Raw genomic sequence first — 20,704 nt, 5'->3', positions numbered from 1 at the left:
TAAAAAAAGGGAAAAGGATTAAAGAACCACAACAGGGTCCTATTAGGATCAGGAAAAATAAAATGTGAACATTATTTTGCAATATCTGCATATGCAGTGCCAAATCAAGGTACACAAAAAGTAATTGTAATAGGAATTTGATATAATAGTTTTTAACATACAGTGTAGAAAATTTGGCATTAACGTCTGTGCACAAATGTGAAGGGTAATGCAAAGACAGCGCGCGGGGCGCGAAATAAATATATTATCGAGCGCGAAGCGCGAGAATGAACAGTGCCCAAACATTGGCGATTATTTTTTTACAAATATTTCTTATTGTAATTTGATAATGGTAGGAATAAAAAGGACGAAGGAAAAAAAAGAGAAGAAGGGGGATTTGGTTGGTTGCCTTCTCATTTTTCTTTCCTCCTTTTTATTTTTTGTACAAATTAAAACCGAATAATCATCGGTTCTTGTAGGAGCCGCATTCGCCCTCCAATACATCGTGCTAAGTTTCGAAAGCCGTAAAATATTGTAGCGTGTAAAACCAAACCAGGTGATTCTACACGCTGTCGTTTCGCCAATGGTTCACCATCCATTGAGGGCACATTTTCCCTGATATTATTGGTACCAACGCAGATGGCTCTCGATCCAGGAAATGTAGTGAAAAGAATCGTGTAATGACCCACAGATAAAACCGGCAACCAAAAAAAAGTGGTCTGTCCGACAGACTACACTAGCATATCTATATGTTTTTGGGGTCGCTGGATTCGAATCCGGTGTCCAAATAACCAAGTAGACTCGTATTTTTCTGAAAAACGAAAAAATAGACGTAAAATCGACAAAAACAGCGATTTTTCTTCTATACTTTTGCAACAACAAAATGTTCATGCCCGGTGGTCTAAATAAGAATATCCTTATGTTTTACGGTCGCTGAATCCGAACCTGGGGTCATAATAACCCAGTTGGCTCATATTTGATCGATAAATGCAAAAATAGAGGTAAAATCGACGAAAACAGCGGTTTTTCGTGCATACTTTTGCAAAAAAAAAATATATCTTCATCCCCGTCTAACTTATCCAGCATATCCTTATGTTTTTGGGGTCACTGATTCTGAATCCGGAGTTCAAATAACCCAGTTCGCTCATATTTGATCGAAAAACGCAAAAATAGACGCAAAGTCGACGGAAACAGCGATTTTTCGTGTATATTTTTTCAAAAAAAATATATTTTCATGACCGATGGACTTAACCAGCATATCTATATGTTTTTTGGATAGCTGAATCCAAATTCGAGGCCCAAATAACCGAGTTGGCTCATAATTTTTCGAAAAACGCAAAAATAGAGGAAAAATCGAACAAAACAAATGACTGTGAAACAAACAAATGAAAGATCGCGTTCGAACTTCACGTTAGTAAAAAGGACAGTGGTGACAATCTCTTTAAGCGTGCTTCTTAATGTAACTTCAGCACAGTTTTAAAAACCATTATCAGTTTCTTTTTTTGTGGATTTTTACATGACCAGTTTACTATACTATACTTATACTATACTATAAACTCTCAAATCAAAACCGATCATGACTTCTAAGCGCTGTTTCAATTCCAATTTATCCACTTCCAGTATAGCGCATAATTGTGTGGTTGATCGAGATGCATTTTGCTAAATATGTGGTAAATTTAAAGTTTCAGAAAATCGAAGAGTAATCAGCGATGACATAAAAATAATTTATAAAAGCTATTTTGGTATGGAAATTCAAAATCAAAGTGAAAATTGGGTTCCTCACAAAATTTGCAGTGCTTGTTATAAGACATTTAATCGATTGAAAGACAGAGAAGGAAATAAGGAAACACTTAAGGTTCAAGAATCTACGATATGGAGGAACCCTCTTCGGAAAGCGGAATGCTACTTTTGTATGACAAACCTGACAGGAATCTGAAGCCAGGATCTGTAGACAGGAACCTGACGACTAAAGCAGAAGAAAATAAAAGTACTGATGAATATTTCGATGTTTAATTTCGGATTAATGGAAAAAATGAAACCTGGACTGTATAGACCGGAAAATTGGCGGCTATTCATTGACTCTTCTAAGCGCAGTCTAAAAGCTGTGTTATTGCACAATACTAATTTTTACGCTCCAATTCCAATCGCACATTCTACGGAAGAGAAAGAGTATGACAGTAACTTAAAATTTGTCCTCGAAAAAATCAATTACTCAACTTATGAGTCTAAAATTTGCGGCGCTCCCAAAATTCTAGGACTCGTTTTAGGATAGCAATATAAAGCTGGGTCTTACGAAACAGTTTGTCAAAGCGCTTGACAAGGATGGCGATTGCTATACGCATTTGGTAGATCAATTTCCCCAACTTTCCGAAGCAAAATTAAAAGAGGGGATCTTCGATGCACCGTAGATAAGAAAAATGTTACAGGATCCAGAATTCATTACAAAAATGTCTGTCACTGAAAAAGTTGCCTGGCTTAGTTATACAAATGTTGTAAAAAACTTTTTAGGTAATAATAAAAGTCCTGACTATCAAAATGTGGTTTCAGAAATGGTAACAAACTTTGATAAACTAGGCTGCCTTATGAATTTGAAGCTATATTTTCTGATTTCGCATATAAATAAGTTTCCAGACAACCTGGGAGAGTTTAATCAAAAGCAAGGTGAACCTTTTTACCAGGTAACGCTAAAAGTAAATAAAACTTATTTACAAAACATCCTACTATTGCCATGCAAGGAGACGCTTCTATTTGCTTGAATAGAAACGATCTTTGGTCTTCACAAAATATATGACGGTTTTAGATAAGTTCTCTTTTGAATGTCTGACAAAAAGCTGATGTATAAATTTTCTTTCAGATTATTTCACATTTTTTTCCGAGTGACAGATTAGTGTGAAGGGCAGAGGGGATAGGTTAGCAAATAATATTGGAGAAATCTGAACTCATTAAATTCAATAATGCGCTATGGCAGCCATCTTGTAATGTGAATTGCTGATACATCACACTTGCTTAGCATTATTTTTGTGAAACTTGTTAAGATGCATTCTGTCGACAATAAGGAGTGAATATTTTTTTAAGATACAAAATTATTTCATATTTATATATGAATAAGAATTTTACACATAAAAGTAAAAATTATATGCGCAACTAATGATAAAAAAAAGATGAATAATTAATTGAATCCGAAGATCACAGTGTTTCACGTTCGCCCACCGAAAAAGTCATCACGTGGATCAAGTGTTTTCCTAGCTAAAAAGGGATTATTTTGAAGTTCGCTCTTCAATTTGGGATTTGGCTGAATCATTTGATCAAACTCACACTCACAAATTTCATCTAAAGAATAACCAGCAGAACGAATTCGTTTCGATATTGCACGTGTTTGTTCGATTTGGATCTTCGTAAAACTCATCTACTAAATGTCAACTTCTATTCCTTCTTCTTCTTGCGTATGAGTTTGTATATTTTTAATATTTTTCCAGGATTCCTTGCTCGTGCCTTCTCCTGCAACTAAAAAATTATTTCAATTTAGTAATTTTTTATTATTGCTGGCATTGTCTAATTTTTTTTTCAATAAGGTTGAATTATTACTTATTTTACCTTCAGATCCTTCATTTTTCTTTTTTTTTGCTTCACACATATCCATCAAAATCATTTCATCTACTACACTATCGAGAATCTCTCCAGCTTCAATTGCCAATTTTAGATCGGACGTTTCGATCTCACTACGCGGTACCAACATACGCTTGTATCCATTTCAATATAATTTTATTTTCATTTTAATATAATTGTAATACAATTTTAATTTTTTTTTTTAATTTAGTTGTAATTACATTTTAATTTTATTTTCATTTTATTTCAATTTAATTCAAGACTTTTTTTTATTAAACTTCTGAAACTAATTACTGTTGTTTTACTCTTTAACGAGGGAGAAAGAAATTGAAACTGTTTCAATTATGCATTCATGAAAAACCGAACCTTTTCCATTGAAAACTAAATTTGGCAAGGGAATTGTATCCCATTCACATGCAAAACTGATACAGTTTCAATTTCTTCCAAGATGTTAAAAATACAACAAAGTTTTTAAATCTGTAAATAATACATGCGTGTGTGTTTAACGTTCATGAGAAAAAGGAACTAACGCTCTGAACGAGAATTTTACAGGGGCGAGCAATTGACAATTCATCATTGACAATGCTCGGTCATTGACAACAGTGCTTGATCATTGACAAAATATAACTAAAGAATAAAAAACGGTATTTTTATTTTAAACAATTTTGTTGGAGTAAATTAGGAAACGAAAAGTTAAAAATTTTTGACAATCACCATAAATAAATTGTTTTTATCTTTCTTGACAGGGCATACATAATTTTTCAGAATCGTTATCGAGGAAACTTTTTATTTTTGTTTCCATGTTAAAAATAAAAATACAATAAGAAGCATCAGCTGATGATTTTTTATTTAAAAAACTAAACTAGTCGCAGGCTTACCTTTTAAATTTTTATAATCCTCTTTTATGGCACCCACTGAACACTTCTTATTAAACTTAACCACATGTTTATACACTGCTCTCACTAGAGAGTATTTGTGACGAAAAAGTCCTTTTTGATGCACATCAAGTAAGGCAAATACAGGCAGGTGTGCATGGACAAACTTTAACTTTTTTTGCAATATGTGCGTTAAGCTTCTTTGACTAATCAGTTTCAAATTTGCAACCCAATGTGAACAACATTTACGACGAATAAAGGAAAACCGAGACTTCGAAAAATATATCAAATTGGTAATGCATTTAATATGTTCTTTTAACGACATGTTTTTCGGTCTACTAATCAAATGAGACTAAATGCAAACGGTAGTTGTTATTTTCCCTTAGTCTCACACCTGATTTGTCTGCAAATTGATAATCTCACTGGAATCTTCTAAAGCATGGGAGCCTCATAATTCAGACATAGTGAATTGAGCAGAGTGAAAGAAAACTGGAGGGGGTATCTGGTCTTAGTTAGGCCTTACTACTAAGTTCTTATACAGAATAGTTCAAATTTGCGTTAGCCCGATTCTTACATAAATGCATTTAGAAAGTAATGCTTAAAAATAACATTGGTCCAGAATAAGATTTCAGTAAATTTTCATCAGAAGTTAGGCAGACAACAGATATCTTAGAAGAAGAGTTGCCTAACCACTCTACTATAATAATTGGAGGCGATTTTCATTTCAGAGCGGGAAACTTAAATGAAACTAGCGAAGAAATAAAACTAAATACCAACTCTCGATGCAGAGATAGTGGTAAAAGGGAATCGATTCTTAATCAAATTGGGAGTAATCTTTTTAATTTGAGCTCGAGTTTCGACCTAAGCTCCAGTTTCGACAAAATATTACAATTAGTTAAATAGAATTGTCACAATAAGATATATCTAATGATAAACCGTGGTTTGACGTCGAACGTACTTAGTACACAAATAAACTTTATGATAGTCAAAAAGCTGGAGAAAAAGGAACTATTCCGCAGAACCCATGACTAAAATTGAAAAGAGAAAAAAGAAATATAAACAAATTTTAGATTCGAAGAAAAAAGCATACGATAAAAAAATAGTAAAAGCATTCTCCTTCCAATCCAATCCCAGTATTTTCTGTAAAATTAATTGATAGGTATAGCAAAAACAACACTCACAAAGTAAGCTACATTCAACTAGAATCGTGACAGAACTACTGGAAATTATCATTCCTGTCTCGACAGTTAGATAGCACACAAATATGTGGTGTCTTACATTCATAACCAGATAAAGAGACAACCCCATTAGTCTTTGCGTTGCTACTTGCCGATTTTTAAAGCTTTTTAAGAAAAGAAAAGGAGCCACGGAGTTCCCTATTAATCATTTGGTAGATATCTTCATTCTTACTGAAAAATGAATGGCCTTAGTGTTAATACTGACAAAAAAAGAATGGTTATTTTCCAACAAGGTATAAGTAGAACTTCTCGCTAGGGTTGCATTCGGAGTTTTCTAAAAAATTGCTCAAACTTCCTCCTTCCTCAACCGGATATGCGGTTATAAATAAAACTAAGTTACGTCCGGTTGGCATTCGAATGAGTAACTCACTGTTAAGATGAATAATAAATAAATAATTTCAGTAAAGGTTCTCAAGAAACGCGCAGATAATATTTTAATAAATTATGGGTCAAAACTGAGAATAAACGACCTTGAAAGCTTAAGGACAAACTCTTTAATGCACATCCTTCCATTCCTGCCAGTTCATGACGGTCCTCAGCCTTATCTATTATTAAAAGTTTCTATGATAATTGAATCGGTTACATCCCAGATCAATTTACTTAACACCTGGACTCAGAGAGTTATAATCAACTCGGGAGATTTGAATTTTCTCGAATCGGCACCTGCCTTTGTTTTAATCTGCGCGCGAACGAAACACTGTACCACATTTTAACTGAATGCCCAGCTTATCATTTGGAAAAAATTATTTATAGCCTCCGATCCTTCACTATTAGATAGAATATTATGGCTGAAAATGCTCGAATCCAAGGACTGAGGCAATCTAAAAAGATCATTTGTGTATGATACGGATAATAACCAAAATCGGCTTATGTCCGACAATGGCCAGGCATTGTCGACATTGCTGGTCATTTTTGAAATTGCCCAGACATCTTCGGGCATTGTTATCAAATAGGTCAGTCAGTAGAGAAAAAATCAGATATTAAATTTAAAATTTTGTAAACCGTGCAGTTACATATAAAATAGTTTTCTGCTTATTCAAGTCAATTTTCAACACTGTCTGACGTCAGAAGCTTGTAAAATTTCAAGAAAAATACATTTTATTGAATAAGTACTTGAAAAAAGTACACGATGAAAATTTGTTTATTCAAATTTACCCAATTATTTCTGTAAATGGAGGAAATTACTGCATTTAGATCAAGTTTACAATCGCTAGGGATGCTAGAATCAAAATTTAAGAAATTTAAATTAAATTAAAATCCAAATTAAAAATCCTATTTAATGTGCAATAATCAAATTGATGCAAACTCCTGTTAAAAAAACAATAATCCAACGATAAAATTTGTGCCACAACAAATAAATAAAAAAAAATCCTATTGTAATCTGAAAAAGCCAGCAACAAAAAATATCGGACAAAAATGAAAAATAGGAAAGAAAAATGGGAAGGCAACCAACCACATCCCCTTCCTTCTCTTTTTCTTTTTTTCGTCTTCTTTATTTTTTTATTATCAAATTACAATAAAATAACATTCAAAATAACAATAAAAAATAAATAAAATTGCATTAACAAAGTTTCTGTACTCGTACAGTACCCATACTAAGGTCTTAAGTCGCCATTAAAGACTTTGTTGTTGACAAACCCTATAATTAATCGTTTAGGTAGTTGTCAAAATATAACACTATCTGTAGTATGGCCATGAATTCCCGATTGCATGGTGGTGACCCTGACTTCAACTCTTATTAAGAAATGCTTTGCCTTAGATTTGGAAAGAGATTTAGCGTGAGCGATTAGAATGGCAGGGCTGATTTTTGCACGTCGTACAAGAAGAGTAGCTTCAAAAAATATGCATCGTATGTGAGGTAGATGCACCCAAAAGAAAAAAAGGATCACGTGCATGTACGAGACGTAGTCTTACTTCCACGCCATTAAGTACAAACTTTTCTTGGTTAAAAACATCGCAATGAAGGTTAACAAATCAAATAACTTCCCACTAGTAGTAAATGTTGTGATTTTTGCTGGTTCTTCGTTACTATCAGTAATAATTTCATCTATTTTACCGACCATATCATCGTACCATAAAGCGGTTGTCAAATGTGATTTTTTAGTATCGGGGCTCTAATTGAGTAGTGCCTCTTTATGCGCTCTATAATCATATCCCTTATTTGGTAGTGAAAGAAGTTTTTTATTGAAATAAGCATCTATCTCATTAAATATAGAGTGCAGAATATTGTTTATAGTTCCAGAAGTAGTGTAATCAAACATTTGACCTGAGGCATTTGCTACGGGAGGCGTAATCGGTAAAATACATGCACGCATACTTAGCATAGTATGCGCAAGGTCTATGTATTCATCGCCACTGCCCGGAACTACAAACTCGATAGGTGTAGAATCTGTGAGAGATGAAATGGGTTTGTAGTGTATCCAATTCGCTTGTTCGATAGTGGTTTCAGGGGGTGGTAATGCAAAGAGTTCCAACTCAGATTTCATGCACTCGCATAAATTACAATGTAGAAAAGCCATACTTCATGTCCTTATTCAAAAATGTCAGCTAGTGATCTAGTCTTCTTCTTATTTTTTCTCAATGATGCATTTCTTTCCTTCTTCCTATGAGAAGTATTCTTTTTCTTCTCACCTTCCCTACTCTTTTAACTCGTCTTCGTGGACGTGCAGTGTTGCCTGGTATGCGAGCAGCAAGTACCTGAGCAATTCTTTTACGTTACATAGGACTATATCCTGATCCTTTCATACGACCAGCGAGATTATCTTCTGCTTTTCTTTTCAAATGTGTACCATCTTGATGGGTGTATGGGCGATAAGCATCCAATAGAAAAGCGGTTCGCTCAAATACATCAGAAGCTATACTTGTGCCTGTTTTTATTGCTTCCCTACCAACTGGCTTTGCTCCTTTTGACAAGAGAGGTAAGTCTCTTCGAAATAAACCTCTGAGAAAACGACCTATTCCGTGACCTCTTTGGAATGGTTACTCTTGTGTAAACGTGATAAATTCCTAATCTCCGTGATCCGCCAGCCTGTACGTCGAAATGGTCATCGTAATAGACCATTTCTCTGGTCAATATAGCGCAAATCAGTCAGTCCATGCTTCATTATATGCATGCACCAAATGTTGTTAAACGTCAATTTTATCGTTTAGTGTGCATGAGAGTGAAGGAACGCCTGTGTGTTACTTTTACTAAAACAGGTTATATTTGCTCCAACTAGAACGTAGCCTAGATTCACTATTCTTCTTATTCTCTTATTTTCTTTTCGAAAAATCTTTCTTTTGCTCTTCCTCCTCCTCCTCTCCTGAAGCCGATTCTACCTCGGGCCGTTTGGAGAAGAATTTGCTCTTGCTATTGCCGCTGACGCCAGTTACCCTACTACTACCACTTCTTGCTGTGTCGTACCGTGGTCCAGGGTTTTTCCGTTTCTTTCTTTGATATGTGGGCGGACTATATGCTTATCCTTCTCTTTATGGACTAGAATTTTTGATTTACTCTCTAGGTGTATTCACAGAACGTAAAAAACGTGCAAAGTGATGTCTCCCTGATGTAGGGGTTTGCTTCCATTTACATGTAGCATTATTTACAAGATCAATGATATTGGTGTCTGGAATTTTTTCCCGTAAATTGAGACACTGCCCTGCTAATTTCAATCGATGCGCGAAGATGAAAGAGATATCACGTGTTTTAATAATAACTTAAAATTTCTCTGATATGTTGTGGGTACACCTTTTAATATGATTAAAATTTTTGAATTTCGGCGTATTTGTTATCACTATTGTCTCCAGTATAATTATCAGAAATGATATCATCTTTAATATCATTATTTTTTTTTTATTTCTTCTCCTCAACAGGTATAGAAGATGAACTATGGCCGCGGGCTACCTAATCAAAAAAATGTAAATAACATTGTAGTACTTGATTGTATGAATTCCATGTGGTACGCTCGTCTTTATAAAAGGATAAATTTAAATTTTTTAAGCAGTATCGAGTCTTGTGAGTTTATTTTCAAGAGTTTGCACAGTGGGTAGTAAAACATTGACCTGCTGTAGTTGCTTTAGATTTTCATGCCATACAAAGACCATTTTTCCCGCGTAATCCATGAGAACTATGCGTGCAATCACATGTAACGGTTACTTAGCGTTGAAAGTATAGTGCCTAAAATTTCAGCTTATAAAAGTGGAAGTAAACCTCCAGGCTGAACAATTAGATTCTTTACACTCCTTTATGTATCTCGGCGATTTGTCAAATTTCGCAAAGTGACCTTGTGTTTTTTCAAGCGTGATTTTGCAATGGATTTAGAGGGGCATTTCCTGCTAGTGTATTAAACACACGCTCACAAATACTACGAACAAGATTACTATCGGCAGTGTATAATAATACCTTTCGTTGAGTTTCACTCAGATGACAGAGGGCTTGCAAAAAATCAGCTTACTTCCGGCCTATAGAACTGTGATCTTTCGGTGCAATTAGAGGCGCACAACTGGAACTTTTTATGTACCGGATTGCATAGCCATGAGGTTTAGTAGTAGCATCGTAATAAACTTGGTGCCAAAATTTAGAATTTTCAAGACAGGCTTATTCGTTTCACCTACAATGAAAGATCTGATCGTTCAGAAATTGATTAGTTTCAATGAAGTAAAATTTAGTGATATTCCTTTGACCTTGAATATTTATTTTTCTCTAGCATCAGGTTTTTTTAATGTACGCATGAAATTCCGGATTCCTCCTGTATCGCAATGACGAATCCTTCCGTTTTTGGATACAGAACGTACTTTTTAAGCCAAATATTGGATGCCTCAATATCTACTTCATGTTGATCTAACATTTTGGGGTGTTTGCCGTGGATAGCTTTCTGCGACCATTGTATTTCTAATACCTCTATGGTACCTGCCCTGTTATTAAAGGTCCCATCTGAGGACTAATTCAAGGGCGCGTAATCAAGATCCGCTTTGCAGGTGGTGCTGTAAAACGCAACATTTCGGTTGCTGTCAAAATAGTCCTTCAACTGTAACTTGTGGATCACTCCGTTTTTTGACATATACAAAGCCTCTACCCCCTGTATGTCATGTTAGAACTAACTATTCAATCGCTTTCGTATGCTCAATATCCTTAGATTCAAGAATACACAGAAATTTATATAATTTTCCTGCAGCCATTGCTCCGTTGTCATTTTCGAACTCGTTCTCTAACTCCGCGGTCCCTGAACCCATGAGACATGCTTTTTAGTGTTTTTCTTAAGGGGTTCAAAGCTGAACAGATCCATAGTACACTGAAGGAGCCTCCTGAAATATACGCATCGTAATGCGTATTAGTGAAGTTATCCTTGACTGTCCATGATCAATATACTTGGTTTTTGTACCCCAGAGCATCATCGCATGGCTTACGAATTCAATAATGCGTGGGCAGATTTTGTAAAGTTTTAAGACTTCAAGCAAATAGTCATGCGGCACGAAAGAAAACGCTCGCTTGTGACAATGCATGCTGTGTGTAAGTTCCTTTGATGCTGGCGAGCTTGATTCATGGAAACAGCGTCTATGGTGACTAGTTCTTCATAGCCTTGTAAGTTTTTACAACATCGTTTTTGTTCTTCTGTAAGGATTTCATTCTCTTCGCAATAAGAATATACCCTATCTGCAATGATAGCTGTAAGACATTTATAAATTGTTTGATGACAGGCTATCTTTCGAAATTCAGATGGATTTTGAGCATCTGGTTTTTTAGGTAACATACACGTAGTACCCTGGATCATAAAACCGGGCATCAGATTTGGGTGTTCAACGATCTTCTTAAAACACCTTGCCAACGCAAGACGCATACTCGTTAGGTACCACTTGTACCATAAGTTGTGCAACATGTTAGGACCTGGACCTTTCTAGTTACTTGCCCTTTTCAAGACCGCTGAAACATCCAAAGCTGTGATGTTTTTCAGGTGCATTTCCGAGCTGTCGGTTGCCCTTAGTTTCTCCAGTATAAACCGCGCAGTATCCAAATTTCATTGTTCATTTTCCCCCAAAGACCCGACTAGTAGTTAGTCATATCTTCTAATTGAGAGACTCTGGTGTCTCGTTAGTTATTTTGGTTTAGACTCAGTTCACGATAGAACCTTTTTTCATATGTCTGAAAAGTTCGATTTTGTTGCCTTTGTGCCCTACTTTTCTTGTACAGATGCAGTCTGGCTGTAAGAAAATCATTTCTCTGCCGTTGGAAGTCCATAATCTCATCCAGTATTGCCGTTCTTAATTGTCTCGATGTGCCGAGGGTGGATGATTTTAGTAACACGGTTTAAGAGCTTTCTGGTTCTATTTCCTTTTTTATATTGAGTTAATCGATCAATTTAGCACCTTACTTTATTAACATCCATATCCAACAAAAATTGCATTTGGAGACCTGATTTTGCGGCCCCACGTTCTAACAGTTGCTACATTTTTCAACTATTTTCCAATTCTATTTTCGTCGCTTTTTTTATTGTTGAACCTCTGCTTCTGCCCCTGGTTGCATGAGGCCATACACTTCTGGAGGATGTGGTGGTGTTGGATCATCAATAAATTGAGGAAGAAAGTCAATTTTCTTGGGAAGTGACACGCGTTTCAATATCTTTAATATATTCTCCATTATTATTTGGGTTTGAGTGTTCTTCTAAGTCCCTTTCCTCTTATTTATCAGCGTATTTGTAATGGAAAACCCTGTCCGTAGCAATGCTACCGTCAACGTAGCCGTCAAGGTCATGAGAGGAGACTCAAGACCTACCGGGACATTATTATTATTCATGATAAAATATATAATCAAATACAGCAAAAATATTTTAAAACGATAAGAGATAGCATTACTTGCCTGCAATCTCTACAATACTAGATGCATTCGCAGCAAACATTTCATGAATTAAAAGTCTTATGCATTGTTCACTTACAAGCTCTTTATGTATTTAAAATATATGTTGTTAAATACACAACAAAATATTTCTATAGTCATCATTTTCCTGTATTTTCATCATAAATAGATATGAATCACGTGCACTAATTTGCTGCCGTTTATACTGAAATATCAGTCTTGCGATCAATAACAAAGCACAGTAATTTACTACAGGTAAAACGATCTCAAGTAGTCTACAGCGTTCTGTAATGCATTTTTATAATTGTTTTAACCCTGTGAACGTCGAAAGCTGCATCGGAACTGACGGTCTGTAATGCTTGGATTTCTTCTTAGAAAGATAATTTTCCTTATTTTGACATCCAGTTTCTTCACGTTCATCTATAACTGAATCCTTTGCGCCGTGGGCGGTAGTAAAAAGAATCAAATAATCTTCAAACATTATACGTTGACCTTCTCCATTTGTACCATAGGTCATACTTTTTTGTAAACGACTTCAGGTATCTATGTCAAAGATGTGACCTGAAAATAGGTTACAGGCTATTTTTATGATTGGCCTGTAGAGAGTATTAAAACGGTGAGATATCATATGTTCAGACATATAAGTCAGCTTTGCTTGAGCCGTTACTGTGAAAAAATAAGTTATATGCTCAAGTACCTCTTTGGTAATAAGAATATACTGTTCTTTCATTTTATTGCCTTCCGCTTAAATGCCTGCATCCAGCTCGTGAGTGACGTGTGAAGTGTAAAAAATTGAAATATTTACCGTTCAGAGAATACATAGTGAAATCGCAGGATACAAAGAATTCAAAGAGTATAGTGAATTCTCTGAATATGGCGAATTCACTAAGTGTAGCAAGTTCGCCGGAAATAATGAATTAGCTGAGTGTAGTTAATTCGCCGGATATAGTGAATCATCTGAATATAGCGAATTTGCTAAGTATAGAGTATTACCCGGATATAGCTAATTCTCAGAGTGTGGAGGATATCTGCAGACAACACGTTGCATGGTCGAGGTGGTATGGGGGACGGGGAAATAGTTTCGCCGCCTACCTAGGTAGAGGGTGGTTTGTGGTGGACAGGGGTTGTCCGCCTCCATAGTGACAGTTTCAAAGATGAAGGGCGTTGGCAGAAGAAAAGGGAGTGTATGTCTCCATAATGATAGTTTCAAAGGCGAGGAGGGTTGGGGCGAAGAGAGAGGGTTTCTGTTTCTATAGTGAAAATTTCAATGGCCAGGGGGTTGGGAGAGGAGAGAGGAGTGTATGTCGCTACTACTCGCCACTACTGGGTGTAGCCGGAGCTAGAAGCTTAAAATGATTACTGAAAATAATTACATTTTGATAACAGGTTGGAATAATCTTTTGGCAAACTCTATTTTGCATTTTCGTTACATTCTTTCGTAATTATTTTCACAATTTTGACTTTTTTAGATATATTTTTTTAACCAATTAAAACAAACGATTGTAAAAGGACTTTCTATTTCTGGTAATCGATCTTATTCCAATTATTTCGCTTTCCAGAAAAAGAAATTTCATTCCTTTCTTCAATCGGTCAGTTATAACATATGCCCCAGGCTTTTTAATAATTTTCAAATAAAAAATTTATTTTAACACACCACCGCCTAAGTTCGTTGTTTGCGCCGGTAAAATGGCCCAAAAAATACAAAATAACAGTTAATTATTATTTGTACAACTTTCTTTTTGCCTTATAATCGTGAAAAGTGATTAGTTTTCGGTATAAATTGTATAGTTGCTGAGTTACAAGAATAATACTTCTTGTTAAAGGTATAAGGAAATTATCTTTCCAATTTGATTGCTTCCAAGAATTTCTCCCATTTGTTTCGAAAATGTTTCAACCTTGTATATCTTGAAAAGGTATCATTTCAAGAAATCAAAAATGCAACTAATAAACCTGTAAACGATGAAGTCGGTCCTTTAATTGTTGAAGTAGAATACTTTAAAAGCAGATTCGTTTCACTCTTAAACGATCTAGTTTAACGCATTGCATCGTAAAATCGAATTTTAAAAGCGCGGTGATGCGATTCTTCGCATGCACACATGCATGCCCGTAAATTATTTTTCGGTAAGATTACGTCCATTTTTAACCGTTAAACTCCATCTTCTACGCGTTGAAGTAGATTCGCTTATCGTTGAAACGATTCTTGGTTCAACGACTCGCACTTTAACTGTTAAATGATCTGTTTCTAAACTTAATTCTCAAACAATGGCGCGTTAACCGTAAAAGTATTTCTGTATTGTTTGGAGGAAATTTCTGAGAGTGTAGAAGAAGGAGAAAGTGATATCAATCGCTTAGATAGTTGCAAACTGACTTGCACAAAAATATCACTCTTAGCATTCCGTATCAGAGAACATTGTTTGAACAAATGAACATTTTCTAAACAGTGACCAAGTATCCTAAACAGAAAATTATTTTTAAATACGATCATTATGTCTTAGTCTCTAGAAAAAAACGTTTCACTATTAGCAGGAAAAAAATGGTTCAAACAAGTAAAATTTTTAAAATAATTTCCAAATACGTAAAGCAAGAAATATTATTGCTAAAATTCATTAAATATATCATTTATCCTAAAACTTGATAAATTTTCTACATTGACGGGCGGAAATTTTTAAATGAACAATAGTTGATTAAATAATTGCCTAAATTGTTAAGCAAGAAAAATTATTCTTAAAATTTCTTAGTTGTATCATTTGTCATAAATCAGGATAACTCTCCACGATTACTGGCAAAAAACTGTTTGAACAAAAAATGCCCTAGTATTTATACCATAATAAATCATATGTGACGTGAATTCGTTTATTTAAAAATATTTATAGAAAGGAAATTGTTCAAGAGCATTTTAAACTCTTAATAATGTTACAGTTTGGATCAAAGATTTTGGGAGGTTTCGTTTAAATCTCCTAATTCAACATTGACCGCAGACGCTCAGATATTCTTGAGAATAGTCGGCCAATGTCTATTTATATTTTCATTCTAAATTATTGCTCGAGAACCATGGCCATTACCGATATTAGCAGGTCAATTTTAGCTATGCCCGATACCGGTCTTTGTCCGTGACGTATATATTAATGATACACTTGCAAGAACTTGCTTCTTAACAATTTGAAAAAAAGATAACATTTGAATAAAGAATGGCTTGACTTTTCCAGGAAAACATGCTCTACAACTCTACCGTTTCCAATTTTGAAAGTAAAAATTTCAATTACTGAAATCCATAGAATAACTTTCGTTAAAAATCATTTTTCAAACAGTTACCACAAATGCAATCTTTTTCCAAAAATTGGAAAAATCAATGGTCAGTAGAAATAAAATTGCAAAAAGCATGGTAAAAATTAATTTTTTTAAAAAATTTTAAAAGTATTTTTTTGTAGATATCTGCCATTTTAAATTCTTAATTTTTTGCTCCAGATTTTATAACACGAATCAAGAAAATTTCAATGCATGAAGTATAATGCTAATCTATGAAAAATTAGTGATGACTGTAATATTCGCCGTACTATTTTGAATCCTTGATTATTGACATTAGATCCAACGTAAACGATAAAGAAGATGCCGCACGCATGTTGACACAAATCAGCAAATACCTTGCATTAGGTTTACCTCTGGGACTCTTCAAGGCCTCTATATGCGCTGCAATATATTGACATAACTTGATTAAGAAGCGGCAGATAGTAGCAGATTTAATACATGACTTTGAATCTCAAAATTGTTCTGAGCCGTAAAATGTATAAACGTACGTATGCGATAAGTGTAGATGCAATTTACATTCTTTTCCAGGAAGTGACCGATTTAAATAATTAGTTTTAAAAATACAGATTAATGTACTCGTAAGATTAAAATTAGTATTAACGATATACGTCGAAGAGTGCATTTTGAAATTAAGAAATGCAGTTTTCGTCTAATTCATATACACGCTTCCTCTTCCAGAAAAAGCTGAGCCGGACAGAGAACTTTGAATTGCGTCGTACATGTGGGGTGATGAAACTCTGGAAGTTGCACAGGTCAATAGGGCGCGCAGTGACAACCTATCATAGCAAATTTTTTAAATTATTATGCCGCGCTATAATTTTTAAAAATTGCAAGCATGAATATAACTGGGACAAAAATTTCATTTTTGGACATTAAAGTGGACACTACTACCCGTGTAAAATCAGATACTTGTGAATAATTATCGTTTTTCTCTTAACGATAATTTAATTTAATTTTCTGCCTTTTTTATTTTCGCGCTATAGACGGAAATAAAGCGAAGGGAACCTATGTCATGTCAAGAGTTACTTGCTTTAAGTGGAGCGTTCAGCGCAGCCTTGCCAACTGGACAACTAGCACTGGATTCTTTTTTTAATACATTCAAGAGGGGTAAGTAAGTAATTCTTTTGCCAAGATTTCAAGATGCGAGCGTGTAAAAAATGGCGTTTCTTTCACATGTTTAAATGGATTCAAATAGACAATGTATATATTTAAATTAAACCTGTTGACAATGTAATTAGTAAGCGAAATTTACATTTTTTATTTTTTATTTTTTAATCGAAGTTAAAAGGAAAGCTTGGAAAAAAATATCAGTCAAGTCAATGTCAAAATACGTCATTTTGTATGATTTAAACAAATTTGCATCTAGAAACTACTTAACGCGAAATAATCACTGCGAAATAATTTTGGTACTATTTTGGGTATGAATTCAGCAAATCACTTTGCCGCTGTAGACAGTGGGTATTTGCAAAGTTTTAATTAACCATTGGAGCAATTAGCTTTAAGATTTCTGTGTGAATATAATGCATGCGGAAACAGTAGGTCCATAAGCTTCAGCCGTTTAAATTTAATACGAAATAAAAGACACATAAAGAATGTTTCTAATATAACGCTGAATAAATATTCCTTGAATCAACTATGTGAGGTGTTTTGAAATATATATGGTTATGATAAATGTTACTAAGCTTCTCAACTAGAACATCCAATAACCCATTTTTTTAAACTGCATAAATAAACCCTTGGTTCATATCAGCGCCCATACACATATACATACACATATGAGTTCCCCTACTCTCTTAGCTCTCTCCCTTCCTGCGGCTGGCGGAAATGTTATCTGATTCGCATTTGCAACGCTGTAAATAGTGGTTCTATTGTTGTGCAGTATTTGCTCCTTAAAACTTATTTTGAACACTTGAGAAATATAAAATCTACAGCATATGTTGTTTTTCACCATTACGACCGGTCGAGCTTACACGATAATTTCCATATGGGATATTAAATCTAGTTTTCCAAAGGGGCATCGATGTGCCTGTGCACCCTAATATGTGTGGATGAACCTTTATGTTTTTGAACAGACAGATGGTAGGGCAATGCTAGGTGAAATTGAAAGAGTTCCTGTAATACATCAACGCCAACGATAGGTATCGCTATAAGGAAGCTGCGTCCTTGCAGACACATCTATCGATGAGCAGGTTTTCCCTGACATCTCGCTATGCTTTTCTTTAAACCTCCCTGTTCGTACATCTAGAGCGACTATGTTTTTATTTTCGGATTCTTATATGGCGATTTCAAACAAGTTATTGGGCTACAGCTCAATATCTAAATTCCAGTCTCATCTCAGCTACCCACCTTTGACAAGAGTACTATGCGCCCTTCCTCAAACCACGCCGGCCAGATGCTAGTGGGTTAAAGGGAACTTTTTCCACAAGATGGTCCCTAATATCATTCGGTCCCGGAACGGAATATTTTGTCATGTCTGTTAATACCTTTTTCACCTCCTCGGTAGAGATAGGTATGCATTCCTGCTTAGGTTTTATGAGGGCACTGCAAAGATCTTTGAAGCTATTTATGTTTTCTGTGTCTTCTGTCACTGGTTCGAGCGGATGGTCCACAGTAATTGGAAGACCTTAGAAGAGTCGAGATAGGCCGGAGAAATAATTATTAATTTTCTCTGACCCACTCCTCCCTTGCCTCTAGCGTTCTCCTGGCTTGAGATAGTACCCGTATGCTGTCAATAATATGCTTCCTGATGGTCAGCAGCTTTGCTTTTTGAGTGTGTGATTACGGATCCGCAGTTCGCGCGCGAACGGTCAAACCTTGGCTTTAAAATTCCTCACAGATGTTATGTAGTCAGTCACACACTAAATGTGGTACAAGTACTGTCTTGCCTAGTCTATCTTTATACGGAGTTGTTGAATTTGGCTTTTGATCTTATGATTATCCGTTGGTTTTTTCTTAAGGTTTGCATCCGTCAAAGCTATCTCTATATTATACACATTAAAATTGATAATTCAGAAATCGGCTATACGAAAAAACATCAACGAAGCTGGTCATCCACTTCAGCCAGATCTTTGGGTTTGAGAGAAACCTTAAGAGAATGAAAAAATGTGATGTATCTTTGGACCCTAAGACATCGCTCTTCCTTTATTTAATACCTGCCCGCGATTAGACAGAGTGTCGCCTCTTTTTTTCTGTTGCTGGCTTGTTTTGACTCCGATAGAGTAGGCACTCCGCTCACATAACCCTTTATCCGGAATTCTTCTAATGGTTTCGAAGACATTCAACTTTCTTGTTTAGGGGCAATACTGGTATCGTAGAACTCTATCAGGTCGTCCTCAATTTGATCCGTCCACGTAAAAGTTGTTGTGCGTTCGATTGTATCGAACCGAACGCACTACATCTAATTATTTTGTATATTAGGTTTTTTTGAACAGAGAAATGTATTAATAATTTTGATGTCAATTTTTTTTCTACATGGTCAATAATCAATATTTTTTGAATATCGATATAAAATTGTTAGAAAGCATTTTTTTCACAATTCTAAATCAATATTTAAAAACTATTGATTATATTGAACATGTGCACACAAAAATTACCATTTAAATTATTAATACGTTCCTCTAGACAAAAAATCTAACATGAAGAATAAATTTAAACCTTTTTGTCCGGAGAAAAATTAAATATATTACTAGAGAGTAGTTTTTTTTACAATTTTAAGTCCATATAAAAAATATTCATTATAGACCATGTAGACAAAAAATTTGATCATCAAAATTATTAATACATTCCCTTGGTCAAAAAATCGAACATCAACCATAAATTAAAAATTTCTTGCGCTCAGAAAAATTTAAAATCTTACTAGTATAAGGATGACATTGGATTCCAACCTGTAGGTCTTGTGAAGAAAATATTCTCGTCTCTCTGTAGCTTAGTTAGCTAGAGCATCAGACTGGAAATCTGAACGACCTGGGCCCGAACCGCAGCGGAACTAGAGAGCATTCTTTCACAATTTCAAATAAATATTTAAAAAATATTGATTATAACGAATGTGAAAAAATACCATCAAAATTATTATTACTACAAATATGTTTAGTGATATCATTTGTTACCACGAGCAGCTAAGGAAAGGGGTTCCGCCATCATTGTGGAGCCCTGCAGGCAAGGTTATGCCTGCATACTGCTATTCAGCTTACGACACGGTTATTATGCCTCTGCTTGTGGGGCAATTCCTTTCGCACAAATCTTTGGAAAATTTTGTGCAAATTCTTATTAATTAAACAGCCACACAAAAAAGTGTGCGGATCTGGTAACAAGACACACGTATTCCTATGGATTTTGGGGCGCTGAATTCAAATTCGGTATCAAAAATCACCCATCACGTCATGGTTGAGCCATAACCTCAAAAAATTACGAAAAATCATGCACTGAGGCAAATAAACTTCAAAATAACGCCAGTGATGCAAATTTTCACTTCAAAAACATGTCGGCAATTGTGAAGGATCAACCCTTGCCTGATATCAACTTATTTAACATAACTTTACCCAAGAGAAACTGACCTCACCTAACCTGAATTAACAGAAATTTACTGAACTACACGTAAAGCTCTGGAAGCATATTTTCCCAGTAGCAAATGTGTGCTACATCGAATGGGTCAACTCGAGCCTAACCTAGAAATAAATCTAACCTAGCCTAACCTACCCTAACCTCACGAAACACAATTAAATCGATTGTGTTGTCCCGTTGTGTTTGCGGTACCGTTTAATTCAGCTTCGGCTTAAGCTACATAGAGGTTTAGCCTATCCTAAGCTAACAAAACCTGACCTAACCTAACCGGTCCCTGGGTAAACGACGTTCATGCCGTCATGGCACACACA

At 35.2% G+C, this 20,704-nt stretch overlaps 1 protein-coding gene across 1 annotated transcript in view; it reads left to right on the top strand.

Moving 5' to 3' along the window:
- LOC117171159 (voltage-dependent T-type calcium channel subunit alpha-1H-like) overlaps window positions 1-20,704 on the top strand; it is a 1,009,801-nt gene that overhangs the window by 678,628 nt on the left and 310,469 nt on the right. The window contains exon 13 of the mRNA XM_033358216.1: window positions 16,817-16,940. Within this exon, the coding sequence (XP_033214107.1) occupies window positions 16,817-16,940 (124 nt within the window). The remainder of the gene's footprint in view (window positions 1-16,816; window positions 16,941-20,704) is intronic.

The sequence above is a fragment of the Belonocnema kinseyi genome, chromosome 4 (genome assembly GCF_010883055.1).
Source record: "Belonocnema kinseyi isolate 2016_QV_RU_SX_M_011 chromosome 4, B_treatae_v1, whole genome shotgun sequence".
NCBI classification, from domain to species: Eukaryota; Metazoa; Arthropoda; class Insecta; order Hymenoptera; family Cynipidae; genus Belonocnema; species Belonocnema kinseyi.
The sequence above is the reverse complement of the archived record's forward strand: the minus strand, read 5'-3'. Positions and strand labels throughout refer to the sequence as shown.